Source organism: Suricata suricatta, chromosome 4 (assembly GCF_006229205.1).
Source record: "Suricata suricatta isolate VVHF042 chromosome 4, meerkat_22Aug2017_6uvM2_HiC, whole genome shotgun sequence".
Classification (NCBI taxonomy): domain Eukaryota; kingdom Metazoa; phylum Chordata; class Mammalia; order Carnivora; family Herpestidae; genus Suricata; species Suricata suricatta.
Window position 1 is genome coordinate 135178744 of NC_043703.1, and position 12902 is coordinate 135191645.

General features: G+C 38.5%; 1 protein-coding gene across 2 annotated transcripts in view; it reads left to right on the forward strand.

The window, feature by feature from the left end:
* The window catches only part of ATL2 (atlastin GTPase 2), a 59808-nt gene that overhangs the window by 18695 nt on the left and 28211 nt on the right, over positions 1-12902 (forward strand). For both annotated transcript variants that reach the window (XM_029937924.1, XM_029937923.1), the window contains exon 2: positions 6737-6981. In XM_029937924.1, coding sequence (XP_029793784.1) covers positions 6737-6981 — 245 coding nt within the window. The remainder of the gene's footprint in view (positions 1-6736; positions 6982-12902) is intronic.

A 12902-nucleotide genomic window follows, 5' to 3' on the forward strand; every position in this document is an offset into this window, starting at 1 on the left:
TAGCTCAGTTGGTTAAGCGTCCGGCTTCGGCTCAGGTCATGATCTCACAGTTCGCAGGTTCGAGCCCCTCATCGGCCTCTGTGCTGACAGCTCAGAGCCTGGAGCCTGCTTCAGATTCTGTGTCTCCCTTTCTCTCTGACCCTCCCCTGCTCTCATGCTCTCTGTCTCTCAAAAATAAATACAAAACATAAAAAAATTTTTAAAGAAACTTTCTTTTACGGAAATTTCAAGTACATTCGGAAGTATAAGGAACCTGTGTATAGACATCTCCCAGATTGAATGATTATCACTGTGATGGCCACTTTGCTTTACCTGTTCTTCCATAGCCAACTTCCCCATCAGATTATGATGCCTTTTTGGTGCCTTAGCTCGAAGCTGGAGATGTTCACGAGATCTTTCATCTCAGCTGGGCCAGGACGCCAATGTCCCAGTACTGATTTCATTTCTCCTGTCTGTGTTCCTCTTTCAACACTATAGTAGCAGCTTTCTGGGAAGCTTTGCACAGGGTTGTATTCCTCTGCACCTGTGAAGCTTGTCGCCCTTGGCCAAGGACTTCTAGGCCCCACCTCTGCACAGCTCCTTTTTCTCTCTGTCCTGTCCTGGGTAACAGCTGATTCCAACTGCTTTAGCATTCCTGAACTCAGATCTTTGCTTGTGCTTCGGCTGCCCGTGCTGTGTGTAGGAAATTGTTCCTCAGTAAAGGGTGAGGGCTGCTGACGGTGGGGCTCACCTTGTGAGTTTCCTTCTGTTGAGGGTTACTCTCTTCTGACTGTTGTCCATCCTCGAGAAGAGATGCTGCGTGTATTTTGTCGAGTTTTATAGTTTGTGGCAGAGGGCCAGTCTGGTGCCAGTTACTCTAATGACTAGAAGAGGGAGTCCCAAGTATTATTTTATTTTTGTTTTTGCTTTTTTCCCTAAGCGTACCTACCTGTGTTTTTAAAAACAAAGCAAAACAGAATTGGAGATAAGCTGTACTAGTTTATGGGCTACCTTTTCCTCACTTATTATGTATACTGATATCTTAAATAACTTAGTATCTTAAATGTGCAGATGTGTGTTTTTAAGCTGCACAATAGTCCACATGTGATTAAAAGAACTGTTGGGCCCATTTCCAGTAGAGTCCCACACTCAACATTACTTTTCACTACCGTAAATAACAGTGGTCAGTAAACTTGCACATCTTTGTTAGCATTTCCATTTTCTGTTTTTTTTTTTAATGTTTATATATTTATTTTGAGAGAGAGCACGTGCGCATGCAAGCAAGGGGGAAGGGCAGAGAGAGAGAGAGAGAGAGAGAGAGGGAGACACCAAATTGGAAGGAGGCTTCAGGCTCTGAGCTGTAAGCATGGAGCCTGATGCGGGGCTTGATCCCACTAACTGTGAGATCATGACCTGAGCCTACATTAAAAGTTAAATGCTTAACTGACTGAGCTACCCAGACACCCTAGCATCTTTATTTTCTTATAACAAATTCCTACAGATAGTTTTGCTGTGGTATGACCTCTTTAAGGCTTTAAAAAATATGTGCTAGAAAAAACTTCTAATACTTAGATACTGTTTTCATTTGGTTGTAGAGTATAAATGTTGAGGGCCAAGTACCAGACACCAAAACATTGTTTTTGTCAAGCTGCTAATTTGAATCCAGGCTACTTTCCATAAAAATTTGTTTCAAGTTTTTAGTTGGAATGTGAATAATAACTTAAAATACACTTTCATTGCTTTTGAAAAATGAATTACTCCTTACTTGGTTCTCTTTCTACAAGTTTAATTTGGGGTTGAAATAATCTGTTAGTAACATTTTATTGTAATGCAGATTTGTAGCATCTATATATTGCCTTAGCGTATAATTATGCCTGAAGTTTGCAGACGGATTTAGGTCAGTTCTGAAGTGTAAATTTTGCTGTTGGAATATATACTGAATGTATGAATCTGGCAGATTTAAGATAAGTATGTTTAAAGAGCAGTCAAACAGACAAATGTCTTTTTTTTTTATAGACTTCTTTTTTTAGAGCAGTTCATAGCAAAATTGAGTGGAAAATACAGAGTACACATGTACCCCTGTTCCCACACACCAACAGCTGCCCTGATCCACACCAGAGTGGTGTATTTGTTGCAACTGATGGATCTTCACTGACACATCATTATTACCGGAAGTCCGCCGTTTACATTAGGCTTCACTTATAGGGTTGTATATTCTGTGGGTTTTGACAAATGTATGATGCCATATGTCTGTCTTTGTAGCATCAGAGAGAATACTTTATCTGCCCTAAAAATCCTTGTTCTCTACCTGGTCATGTCTCCTCCCCTTCAACCCCTACCAACCACTGATCTTTTTTAACTAAGACAAGTATCTTTTTTTGTAGGCCTTGGGGCAAATAGGTCAAGTGTACTTAGTGTTAAAGTATGGAGAAATATTTGAGGAACAATTGATCTTCTGTAGGTCTCTTTCAGCTTTGACCTTGAAAGATCCATTAGGAGGTAGAGTGAAGGAGAACGGACTCGGAACAGTGAATCAGGAAAATTTATTGGAAGGTTGAAGTCTACTTCATTCATTTTTTTGGTATTGAAAAATCGAAATAAAATCACTATTCTCTGCCTACCATTTAACTTCAACTTAAAATCTTAGAGCAATGCTAAATTTAAAAAGACTTCCAGTTGTAGGTAATTACTGTTAATGTTTACAGGTAGCCTAATGAAATGTACAATTCTTATATTCAGTTGCTCATATCAGTGTTTGATGAATGAAGTACTTTATCTGTCGTTAGTACAACTTTGGCAGAGAAATCATGGTGGGGGAGTAGACTTAGTGAGCCATGTCATTGTGCTCATTATACTTTGGAAACCTGTTTGTTGCACTTTAGAAGTCTGTAGACTAGAAATGGTTACAAATACGTAGACACCTGCTGCCTGTATGTCTGAGGTACCTTTATCCATGCTAATAAAAGAAAATTGGCTACATGGTAAATGTAGTCAACCAATCTTGGTGAAATTTCAAGTTAATAACTTGAAAGTGTCAAGTGGTTTGTTTTTCATTATTTTATCTTATTTATTTAGTTTTTTTATAAAGTAGAAAAAATTTTTTTAATGTTGATTTATATTTGAGAAAGAGAGGGAGAGACAGTGCACAAGTGGTGGAGGGGCAAAGAGAGAGGGAGACACAGAATTGAAAGCAGGCTCCAGGCTCTGAGCTGCCAGCACAGAGCCCAATGCAGAGCTCAAACTCAATAGACATGATGATATCATGACCTGAGTGGAAATTGGATGCTTAACTAACTGAGCCACCCAGGCGCCCCTGATTTTATTTTTTAATGTTTATTTTGACAGAGAAACAGAGAATGCAATGAGTGGGAGAAGGTCAGAGAGAGAGAGAGAGAGAGAGAGAGAGAGAGAGAGAGAGAGAGGTAGAGAATCTCAGACTCCAGGCTGTCAGCGCAGAGCCCAGTGTGGAGCTCGATCTCATGAATCATGAGATCATGACCTGAGCTGAAATCAAGAATCAGGGATGCTTAACCACCTGAGCCACCCAAGAGCCCCTGCTTGTTTTATTTTTAAGAAACTAGTGCTTTTTTTTTTTTTTTTTTTACAGTAAGAACGAGAATATTGGTCACTTTTAACAAAATCAGCAGTCTCCAAATTTGGTCATTGTGATCTTTCAGCATTTACTCATTTTGGGTTCTTCTTTTTAATTACTATATTACTTGGTGGGACTTCATCCTTCTAATTGTAATTTTGTGATAAATATACTACTCTTGAGTTGCTGAAAGTATTTTCCCAAACTAGTTGTGTGATTGTCACATTTGCTTGCTACGTAAGGGCAGGAAGGTATAAAACTCCTAAGTAAAAATGTGTAAATTTCTTTCATTCAAGAAGTATTTTTTAAGCACTTGCTAGGTGCCAAGCGCTATTTTGGGTGCTAGGAGTTAGAGTGGTCAGTAAGACGTTTGAGATTCTTATTTTTTGTGGTGTATACTTTCTATGGAGGGAGAGATATAAGGTACAAATGTAAACAAATGAAAAAGGGTTATTTTAGACATTAGAAAGGACTATGGAGGAAAAAACCTGTTTTGTTAAAGTGATATGGAGGGCCTGTAATTTAGACTGAGTGGTCAAGGAAGAGACCTAGATGATGGAAAATAAAGCTACACGAGTTTCTAGAGTCCGAGCGTTCCAGACAGGGGAGAACAGGCCAAAGATTCTAAGGTGGGAAACAGGTTTGACCTGTTTAAGGAGCAGAAAGAGGTCCAGATTGCAGGGGCCAGATCACTCAGGACCGAGGAGGTCATGGTTAGGAACATCAGAGTTTTGTTTTCTTCTGCATATTTTCTGGTTACACTGAGAAGCTCATTGAGGGTTTTAAACAGAGGATTGGCAGTCTAGAGGGGGAGACCTATAATAAATAAGCATTTACATATATACTCAAATGATGGGTGGATACAGATTGGGGAAGTATAGGAGGACTGAACTTGATTAGGAACCTAAGGAAAGATATTCCTGAGGCAGTGATGTTTAGGAGATGACATTTAAACGGAGACTTAAGGAATAAGCATGAATTGATAAGGGCAACAACATGGAAAAGAATATTCCAGGCAAAGGAATATCCTGAGTGAAATATGAGTCTAGAAAGAGCTTTAATAGCATAAGAATCTAAAAAAGGCTAGCTTGTCTATTTGTAGTTTACGGAGGTAAGAGTAGCACCAAATGGGGCAGGAGAGATCTGGCAGTGAGTACAGGATTTTATAAGGCATGTGTAGGATTTTAGTTGTTAAGGCTCCGTAACCATGATTTTAAGGAGAGTAATTTAATAACAGTCACATTTATCTATATAATTAAAAAATTTTTAACATTTATTAATTATTGAGAGACAGATGCAGAGCATGAGGATGGAGGGGGAGACAGAATCTGAAGCAGGCAGGCTACAGGCTCCGAGCTCTCAGCGTAGAGCCTGATGCGGGGCTCAAACCCACAAACCATGAGATCATGACCTGAGCTGAGGTTGGATGCTTAACCGACTGAGCCACCCAGGCGCCCCACATTTATCTGTATTATTTTGTTGCTACTCTGTGGAATTTAGATTGAATTAAAGGAGGGGGCAAAAAGAGAGACCAGGAAGGTACCACTCTGTATTTGTATACCACTGAAACTGGAATTGATAATATCCTCTTTAATCAAATATTGGTTGCTTTTACTTGAACAATTATCCTTTGAAATTGCTTGCTCTTTCTATGGTCGCTTTGTAGCACATTTTGAAATAGTGTTGCTGCTTTTGCTATGTACAGTTAAAGGTGCCTTGTGATGGAAGAAAAGGCTCTCATAGTTTTTGCAAATCAAAGAAGCTAGATATTCCTTTCTAGGAGGAAAAAAAGCCATTAATGTAGATAGGTAATCTTTAAGAATAGTGGTTAGTTGGATAAGGTATTCTCACTGTGTTGACTAATAATATGCCACTTCTCAGTGGACTGGCAGTCTCTTGGGAGAGAGAGACTATCACTGCCTTGAACACAGTAGATACTGTATGTCTCCTTAGATTGGAAAGGCTCATTTAGTAGACAGACTCAAGGGGAGAGTCTCTTAAAAAAATGTTGGTGTGGGAGAGGATAAGGTCCCTAGGAGTGACTTGGCTACATGAGGTCAAGCAATTGATAGGGAAGAAAGCCTGACAAGGGATACAAGTCTCTGAAATTAGCTGTTAGGTGTTTTTGTGTGTTTGTTTTGTTTTATTAAAAGGACAAAAACCTAAACTTTAGAAAACTTGTGTCTGCTGTTACATATATTTTTATAGTATATATTTTGAGAGCGAGCAAGCAAGTGAGTGCTCTTGCGTGTGCTTGGGAGAGGGAGAGGGGCAGGGAGAGGAGAGAGAGAGTCCCACGCAGGCTCTGTGCTGTCAAGTGGGACACAGGCGCCCCATGCTGTTGCATGTTTTATAGTTATTTCTTCATTACTATTCAGTAACGTTCTGCAAAGGTTACCTTGGTTTGGTTTGCTGGGTGAACAAAGGAAGAGTTTATATATCTGTTCTGGGGAGTTCTATCATTTGAAGTGGTGGTTGTGGTCTTTGGTGGCACATGAAACTATAGGATATAACTCTGTACCTCACTGGCTCTTCTTGTGTTTTCCAGCAGAACATTAATCCTGTGCTTTGCTTTAATAACGGAAGCTGTACTATTAGGTTAGTCTTACTAAATTAGGGACTCATTAGCTTTACCATAAGTGTCAGTTTCAGAAACTTCTTTGGGACCTTAGCTTAGCCATTTAAGTTTCATAGTAAAAAATATTTGCAATTCATGTTTTAATCTTTGTAACTTAAAGTAATATCCAGGAAATGCCTACCAGGAAAACTGGAATTTGAATTATTAGGTAAAATTGACCTCCTCCCACCACCCTGCGCATGGATCCAGTTTCTGTGTGCGTACAGTAGCAGAGATTGTTTATAGAATAATGCAGTGCCCAAGAAAGTGCTACTGTTCACATTTAGCTGTTTAGACTTAATAGTAGAGGCTATATTTAGTGTTGTACTTATCTGTATGTATAGTGGGAAATCTTAGCAATATTTTTGATCCTATTATAAAGGGAGTGAGAAATCCAATATGTACTTGAACATCGCTTTTTATAACTCTTTTCAGATGATCTGTAACAAAGGGGAAGTGACTTGAAATTTTGCTTTATTTGTGATCCTTTAGGAGAAGTTTGTAATGCAGGAATTCAAGTTAACCTTTTTCTCTTTTTCTGATTCTAGGTGAGAATTATGAAGATGATGACCTAGTAAACTCTGATGAGGTTATGAAGAAGCCATGTCCAGTACAGATTGTTCTTGCTCATGAAGATGACCATAACTTTGAGCTCGATGAAGAAGCTTTGGAGCAGATATTGCTACAGGAACACATACGAGATCTTAACATAGTAGTGGTGTCCGTGGCAGGAGCTTTTCGTAAAGGGAAATCATTTCTACTGGACTTCATGCTTAGATATATGTATAACAAGGTGAATAGTGTCTTTTAAATTGAACCCAGTTTAAAAAAAAATAGCCAACCAACCCTGTTTAAAAATAATAGACAAAAACCAGTAAGAGCTGTGTCTTTAATTTTACCAACATCCAGTTCTTGCTAAGACCTCTCAGTTAAGACAGTAATCTAAGTTTGTCTGAGTGCTTGATTCTTCCTCATCTCCATAATTCCTTTTTGCGTACAGTCCATATTGATGCATATGACGGAGCATTGTAGCTCTAACCCAAGGGATCTGAGTATACTCGAAAGCCTCTGATACACTGTTCTCTTCCCTTATATTTCTTCACACCTCCCCTTTCTTGATCACCTTTACAATAATGGGTGAAGTAGGCTGATTGAGACTTTTGTAAAAGTACATCTGTGCCCTCCAGGTAAGTCAGGTTCAGTGACTGTTACATTTTGAGATAAAGTCCAGTTCCTTAGTGTGGCTTCCCTGGTCTATGATAATCTTTGACAAAGTTTCATGTCTTGCTTCTCTGTGTCAGGTATACTGTAGTTTTTGCAGTTCCTCAGGGGTGTCATGTTATTTCTCAAATGTTGCTCTATCCTTGGCTAATCTTTTCATAGGAGGGCTTCCTAGACTTTTTTTTTTTTTTAAAGTAGGGCCGTGCCCAGCATGGGGCTTGAACTCATGACCCTGAGATCAAGAGTTGCAGGCTCTACAACTGAGCCAGCCAGGTGCCCCTAGGCCTTCTCAGACTTTTAAGACTATATTATGTCCTTCCCCCAACTCTCATGGCACTAGTCATTTGTTTCATTGATAACTGCTTTAGTTACTTATTTTTCCTGGCTAGTTTAACGTCTGTCAGGAATGGGTCTTCTCTTGGTTACTGTGTCTCCCTCACCTAATATTAACTGGCCTGTCGTAAACACTTACTTTCTCTTTTGACCATTGAATCTCCCTCTGTCCACAAATTTTTACATTTTGATGGTACCAGGCAATTATTATTTTCCTCCCCTTCCCTGACTTTGGAATTTTTCCCCTGGATAAAAAGCATAATTTTACTTGAATCCGTGTTTTTCTAACAGTTAAAAGTTGGGCTGAGGGAATGAGAATTTGGTAGGGACGAAGAAGAAGGAATTGGGTATTTGGAGTGGAACACTTAGGAGGAAGGGCTTTCTCTTTACGTGGCGTTTGACATTCAGAAGCCACATGAAGATGCTAGAAATAACACTGACAGAGTTATGTAATTGTCTAAGCACTTGTCAGGGTGCTCACCTTTACGAGGTCTATGCTAATCTGAAACTGGGTGTGCATGCATCTGCCTTAAGGTAAGTAACAGTTGATTTTCCAGGAAGCTTTTCAGTAAATTCCTTTTTAAGGGATATCTTAGGGCAGGATCAGGAATGCCTAAATATAGGGAATGTAGTTCATATTAAACAACACCATTTTACATGTTTAGCAAATTGAGAAAGATACAGTATTTCATCCATTTAGACTCTGTTATTTCCCACAGTTTTACATCTGAAATAGAGAAATGAATAGTGGCATATTTTTTAAAAAAGGCTGTGCATTTAAAGATGATAATTGAGGTTCTGACTCATTAGGTAAGCGTGTATATATCGTGTTTATGTGAGTCTGAGCTGTTCCTGCAAATGTAGTTGATTCCAAGTAGGTTGCAGAATGTTCAGAGGGGGAAAAAGCTTAGATCATTTGCCTCGCAGTGACAGATAAGTTTCACCTCAGGTCCCATTTCTGAATCCACCTCTGATCCGTTAGTGGTGGTTACTCAGAGGAGAGAAGCAGCCCACACACGTGTCATGTGTTTGCAGTCTCTGAAGTCATAGCTTCCCTTTTCCTGGGGAACTCACTGAAGCCACAGGAAGGTTATGCGGGCCTGAGTGAGGTTACGCACCTGGCTGGTGGCTTCTAGGCTGAAATATCTTTATTAGTTTTCATTGATGTTCTTTCCATATAGAAAAATGGTATTTATAATCTTACTCTGTTAATCGAAAATGGCATTAAACATTGTTGAGTTTCGGGACAGCATGCCTCTCCTTACACTTGTTCAGTGGTGGGTCATGCTTTTCTAAGAGAATGAAATTAAAGAAGGAGAAGACACAGTGGGATAGTTTTTATTTATTTCATTAACCTGTCTGCCTGCAAAGGTGGGATGCCAGCTGCAGAAGGTAGGAAGTGAGTGTGGCTCAGACTGACTTTGTATGTCCTTTTATTGACCTGGATAAGGGGACAGTATACTAATGGAGCTAAATATAAATATTTTATATATGATTTAAAAATAGATGACTGTTTTCATTTTGAGCAGTTAGTAATTATAACAGAAGGCTGAATGTGAGCTCTTTTCTGTTGGATAAAAACAAAAAGTTCAGTAGTTCTTAAAACTAAGAATATTCTGAGATTTTTACCAAACATTTAAAAAAAATTATTTTGAGAGAGAGCATGAATGGGAGAGGGGCAGAGAGAGAGAGAGAGAGAGGGAGAGAGAGAGAGAATCCGAAGCAGGTTCCAAGCTGCTAGTGTGGAGCGCAAAGTGGGGCTTGAACCCACAGACTGCGAGATCATGACCTGAGCCGAAATCAAGAGCCAGATGCTTAGCCGACCGAGCCACCAAAACATTTACCAAATATTATAGGGGAAATTCTGATTTTTAGGTCTCACTTTCTTTTAAAGTAAACAGCTTCTTATGTAGTTTTCTTTTTTTGAACTGCTACTTGTATTTTGAAAACAGGTTGTTTTTAAAGTATAGGAGGAAAAATTAGTCTTTTGTAAACTTAAGAGGTGAACTAAACATTTTTCTAGAATAAAACTCATGTATGTTGGAATTAATCAATTACTATAGTTAGACTTTAACAATGAAATATAACAAAAGGTGACCAAAATTGCTGATTTACTGAATTGATAATGTAGAAGACATTTTGAACTTCCAGGAATATCACTTAGGACATTTACTATGACTGCTGTATGTGAGAAATACCACAAAAATTCAAGATGTTAGTGAACCTAAAAATTTGTAAGTAGAATATTTATTACTTATAAAAGTCATTCTCAAAAAGCTATAGATGAAATAATTATAAAAATTTGTGTGCAGGGGCACCTGGGTGGCTCAGTCGGTTGTGTCTAATTTGGGCTCTGGTCATGATCTCATGGTTCATGAATTCAAGCCCTGCGGCAGGCTCTGTGCTGACAGCTCAGATCCTGGAGCCTGTTTCGCATTCTGTGTCTCCCTCTCTCTGCTGCTACTTCTCCTCTCTCTCTCTCAAAAATAAATAAACATTAAAAACTTAAAAAAATGTATGTGCAAACTATCACGTCTGTTATGTCAGTATTTTTAAAAAATCATATTTCACGTGTAAAAGTAGGGTGTTCTGCCAGAAGAGATGATAATCTGTGATGACAGAATAGGTGGTGGTGGTGGGAGGGGGGATGACTCTTCCCTGTGAGGTAGACATATAGACTCCCAAGTATTCCGTGTCTTTCCCTTTCTAATGCTGATTTGGTTGTTGTGGATGTAGTTTAGGTAAATGTGCTTTTTCTTTTTTTGAATTTCTCCCCCCCGCCCCCAAGTATAATTTATAAGTAGGAAAGTGCCCAAGTCTTAAGTGTATATAGTTTGCATATACCCATATTACCACTACCCAGATGAAGATACAGAAGCGCCACCCTCTTGTTCTGTCCCTCCTGGTTAATACCTAACCCCAGGCGGTAACCGCTGTTCTGAACTCTTTCACCACAGACTGGTTTTTGAACCTCACATGAGTGAAATCATATCACAAGAATTTGTGTTTGGCATATTTCTTGAAAGTATCTGTGAAGTGTGCCCATTTTTTGCATGTAGTGATTGTTCATTATTTTTGTTACTTTGGTATCCACTGTGTGATTATACCACATTTTATTTATTCATTTAACTGTCAGTGGATATGTGCTTTCATCTCGTAAGTTTTAGTGAGGTGATTTTGATTTTTGTGAATTCCAAGTTTCCAAAGTAGATAAGAGGAATTATTAGAAAAATGCTGATCAAGTTATCATGTAAAAGTAATTTCAACTTTAGGAGTTGGTTTAGGAAAGTCAAAACTTAATTTAGTAGAATTAAATTGTGTATATAAACTGTAATACTTGGGATATATTGAACTCTAAGCATTGGTAAGGGCTGTTACTGAACTCTTCTAGATAAGAGTTTAAAACACAATTTTTTTTTAATGTTTATTTATTTTGAGAGACAGTGAGAGCAGGGGAGGGGCAGAGAGAGAGAGGGAGACACAGAATCGGAAGCAGGCTTCAGGCTCTGAGCTGTCAGCACAGAGCCCGATGCACGGCTCGAACTCACGAACCGTGAGATCATGACCTGAGCGCAAGTCAGACACTTAACCGACTGGGCCACTCAGGCGCCCTGAAGAGTCTTAATTGAGTACAGAGTTGCTTGTACTTTTATATCATTCTCTATTTTTTAAGTAACTTTATTACAAAGAATTTTTAACACATGTAAAAGTAGATAACAGTATAATGAATGCTCATGTATTTACAGTTATCAGCTCTCAAACTCATTTACTCTGTTTGCCAACTCATTCTATACTTTGTTATTGAAGTTATGTCCAGATATATCATCTCATTTGTAAATATTTCAGTATATATCTCTTTAAAGATAATGGGTTTTTTGGACCTTACAGTACATAAAAATAAATAATTCCTTAAGGTCGGTAGGTATATATAAGGTTAATACAGGGGATCAATTTTCCAGTTGACTCAGATGTTTTAATTTTTTCATTTTTAACAGTTTGCTTAGAGTCAGTATCCAACCAAATGAGATCTGTATTATGACTGGTTATCTTTAAAGTGTGTGTTTGTTTTTATGCTTCCCTCCAACTCTTTTCCTTAGCAGTTTATTTGTTGAAGAAACTTAGTGTTATAGAGTTTCCCAGTCTGGATTTGCTGATTTTATCCCATTGATGTAGTTTTACATGTTCCTTTTTTCCTTTAAATTTGCTGTAAATTGTTATTTAAATTTTTTTTAATGTTTTTTATTTATTTTTGAGAGACAGAGACAGCGCGAGCAGGGGAGGGTCAGAGAGAGAGATACAGAATCTAAAGCAGGCTCCAGGCTCTGAGCTAGCTGTCAGCACAGAGCCTGACATGGGGCTCGAACCCATGACTTGAGCCGAAGCCAGCCGCTTAACCAACTGAGCCATCCAGGCGCCTCTGTAAATTGTTATTTAAATCTAAGGACTCGATTAGATTCAAGTTGACTTTTAGCAAGAACACTTCCAAGATGATGTATTCGTCCATGAGGAAGTGCAGAGTATCCTTTTTATTTTTTTTAATTTAGTTTGTTTATTTATACTTGATAAAGTGGGAGAGGGGGAGAGAGAGATGGAGAGAAGGAATCCCAGTCTCCTTGCAGTTAGTGCAGAACCTGATGTGGGGCTTGATCTCACGAATTTTGAAATCATGACCTGAGTCAAAATCAAGAATCCGTTGCTCAAACAAGTAAGCCACCCAGGCATCCCTAGATTATCTTTTAAGATAACAGTTTTTGAATCTTTACTGAATCATAGGTATTCTGATTATTGAACATTTAATAGATATTATTTCACTCAGTAGTCACATTAACTATTTTAGCTCGATAGTTGAGGAAATGAGGCTCAAAGGAGGTGGCGAGGCTGAGATACAAACCAGGCAATTTGATTCCAAAGCCTTTATTCTTAAAACTACTATGTAAAGTGATGTTTGATCCTTTTCTGTACCTACACTAAACTGTTCTTATGTAAATGTTTATTTTTCACTATCTACCTTAGAAGATGAGATAGACCCAGAGGAGTGCATGCGTGGTAACTTTTTTGCTGCCCACTGGTATCTATGCTTAATGAGTAAAGAGTTTTGATTCCATTTATAACATAACTGCTAAAGACATTTTAAGGGAAATTGTAGATAACTTTTATTTA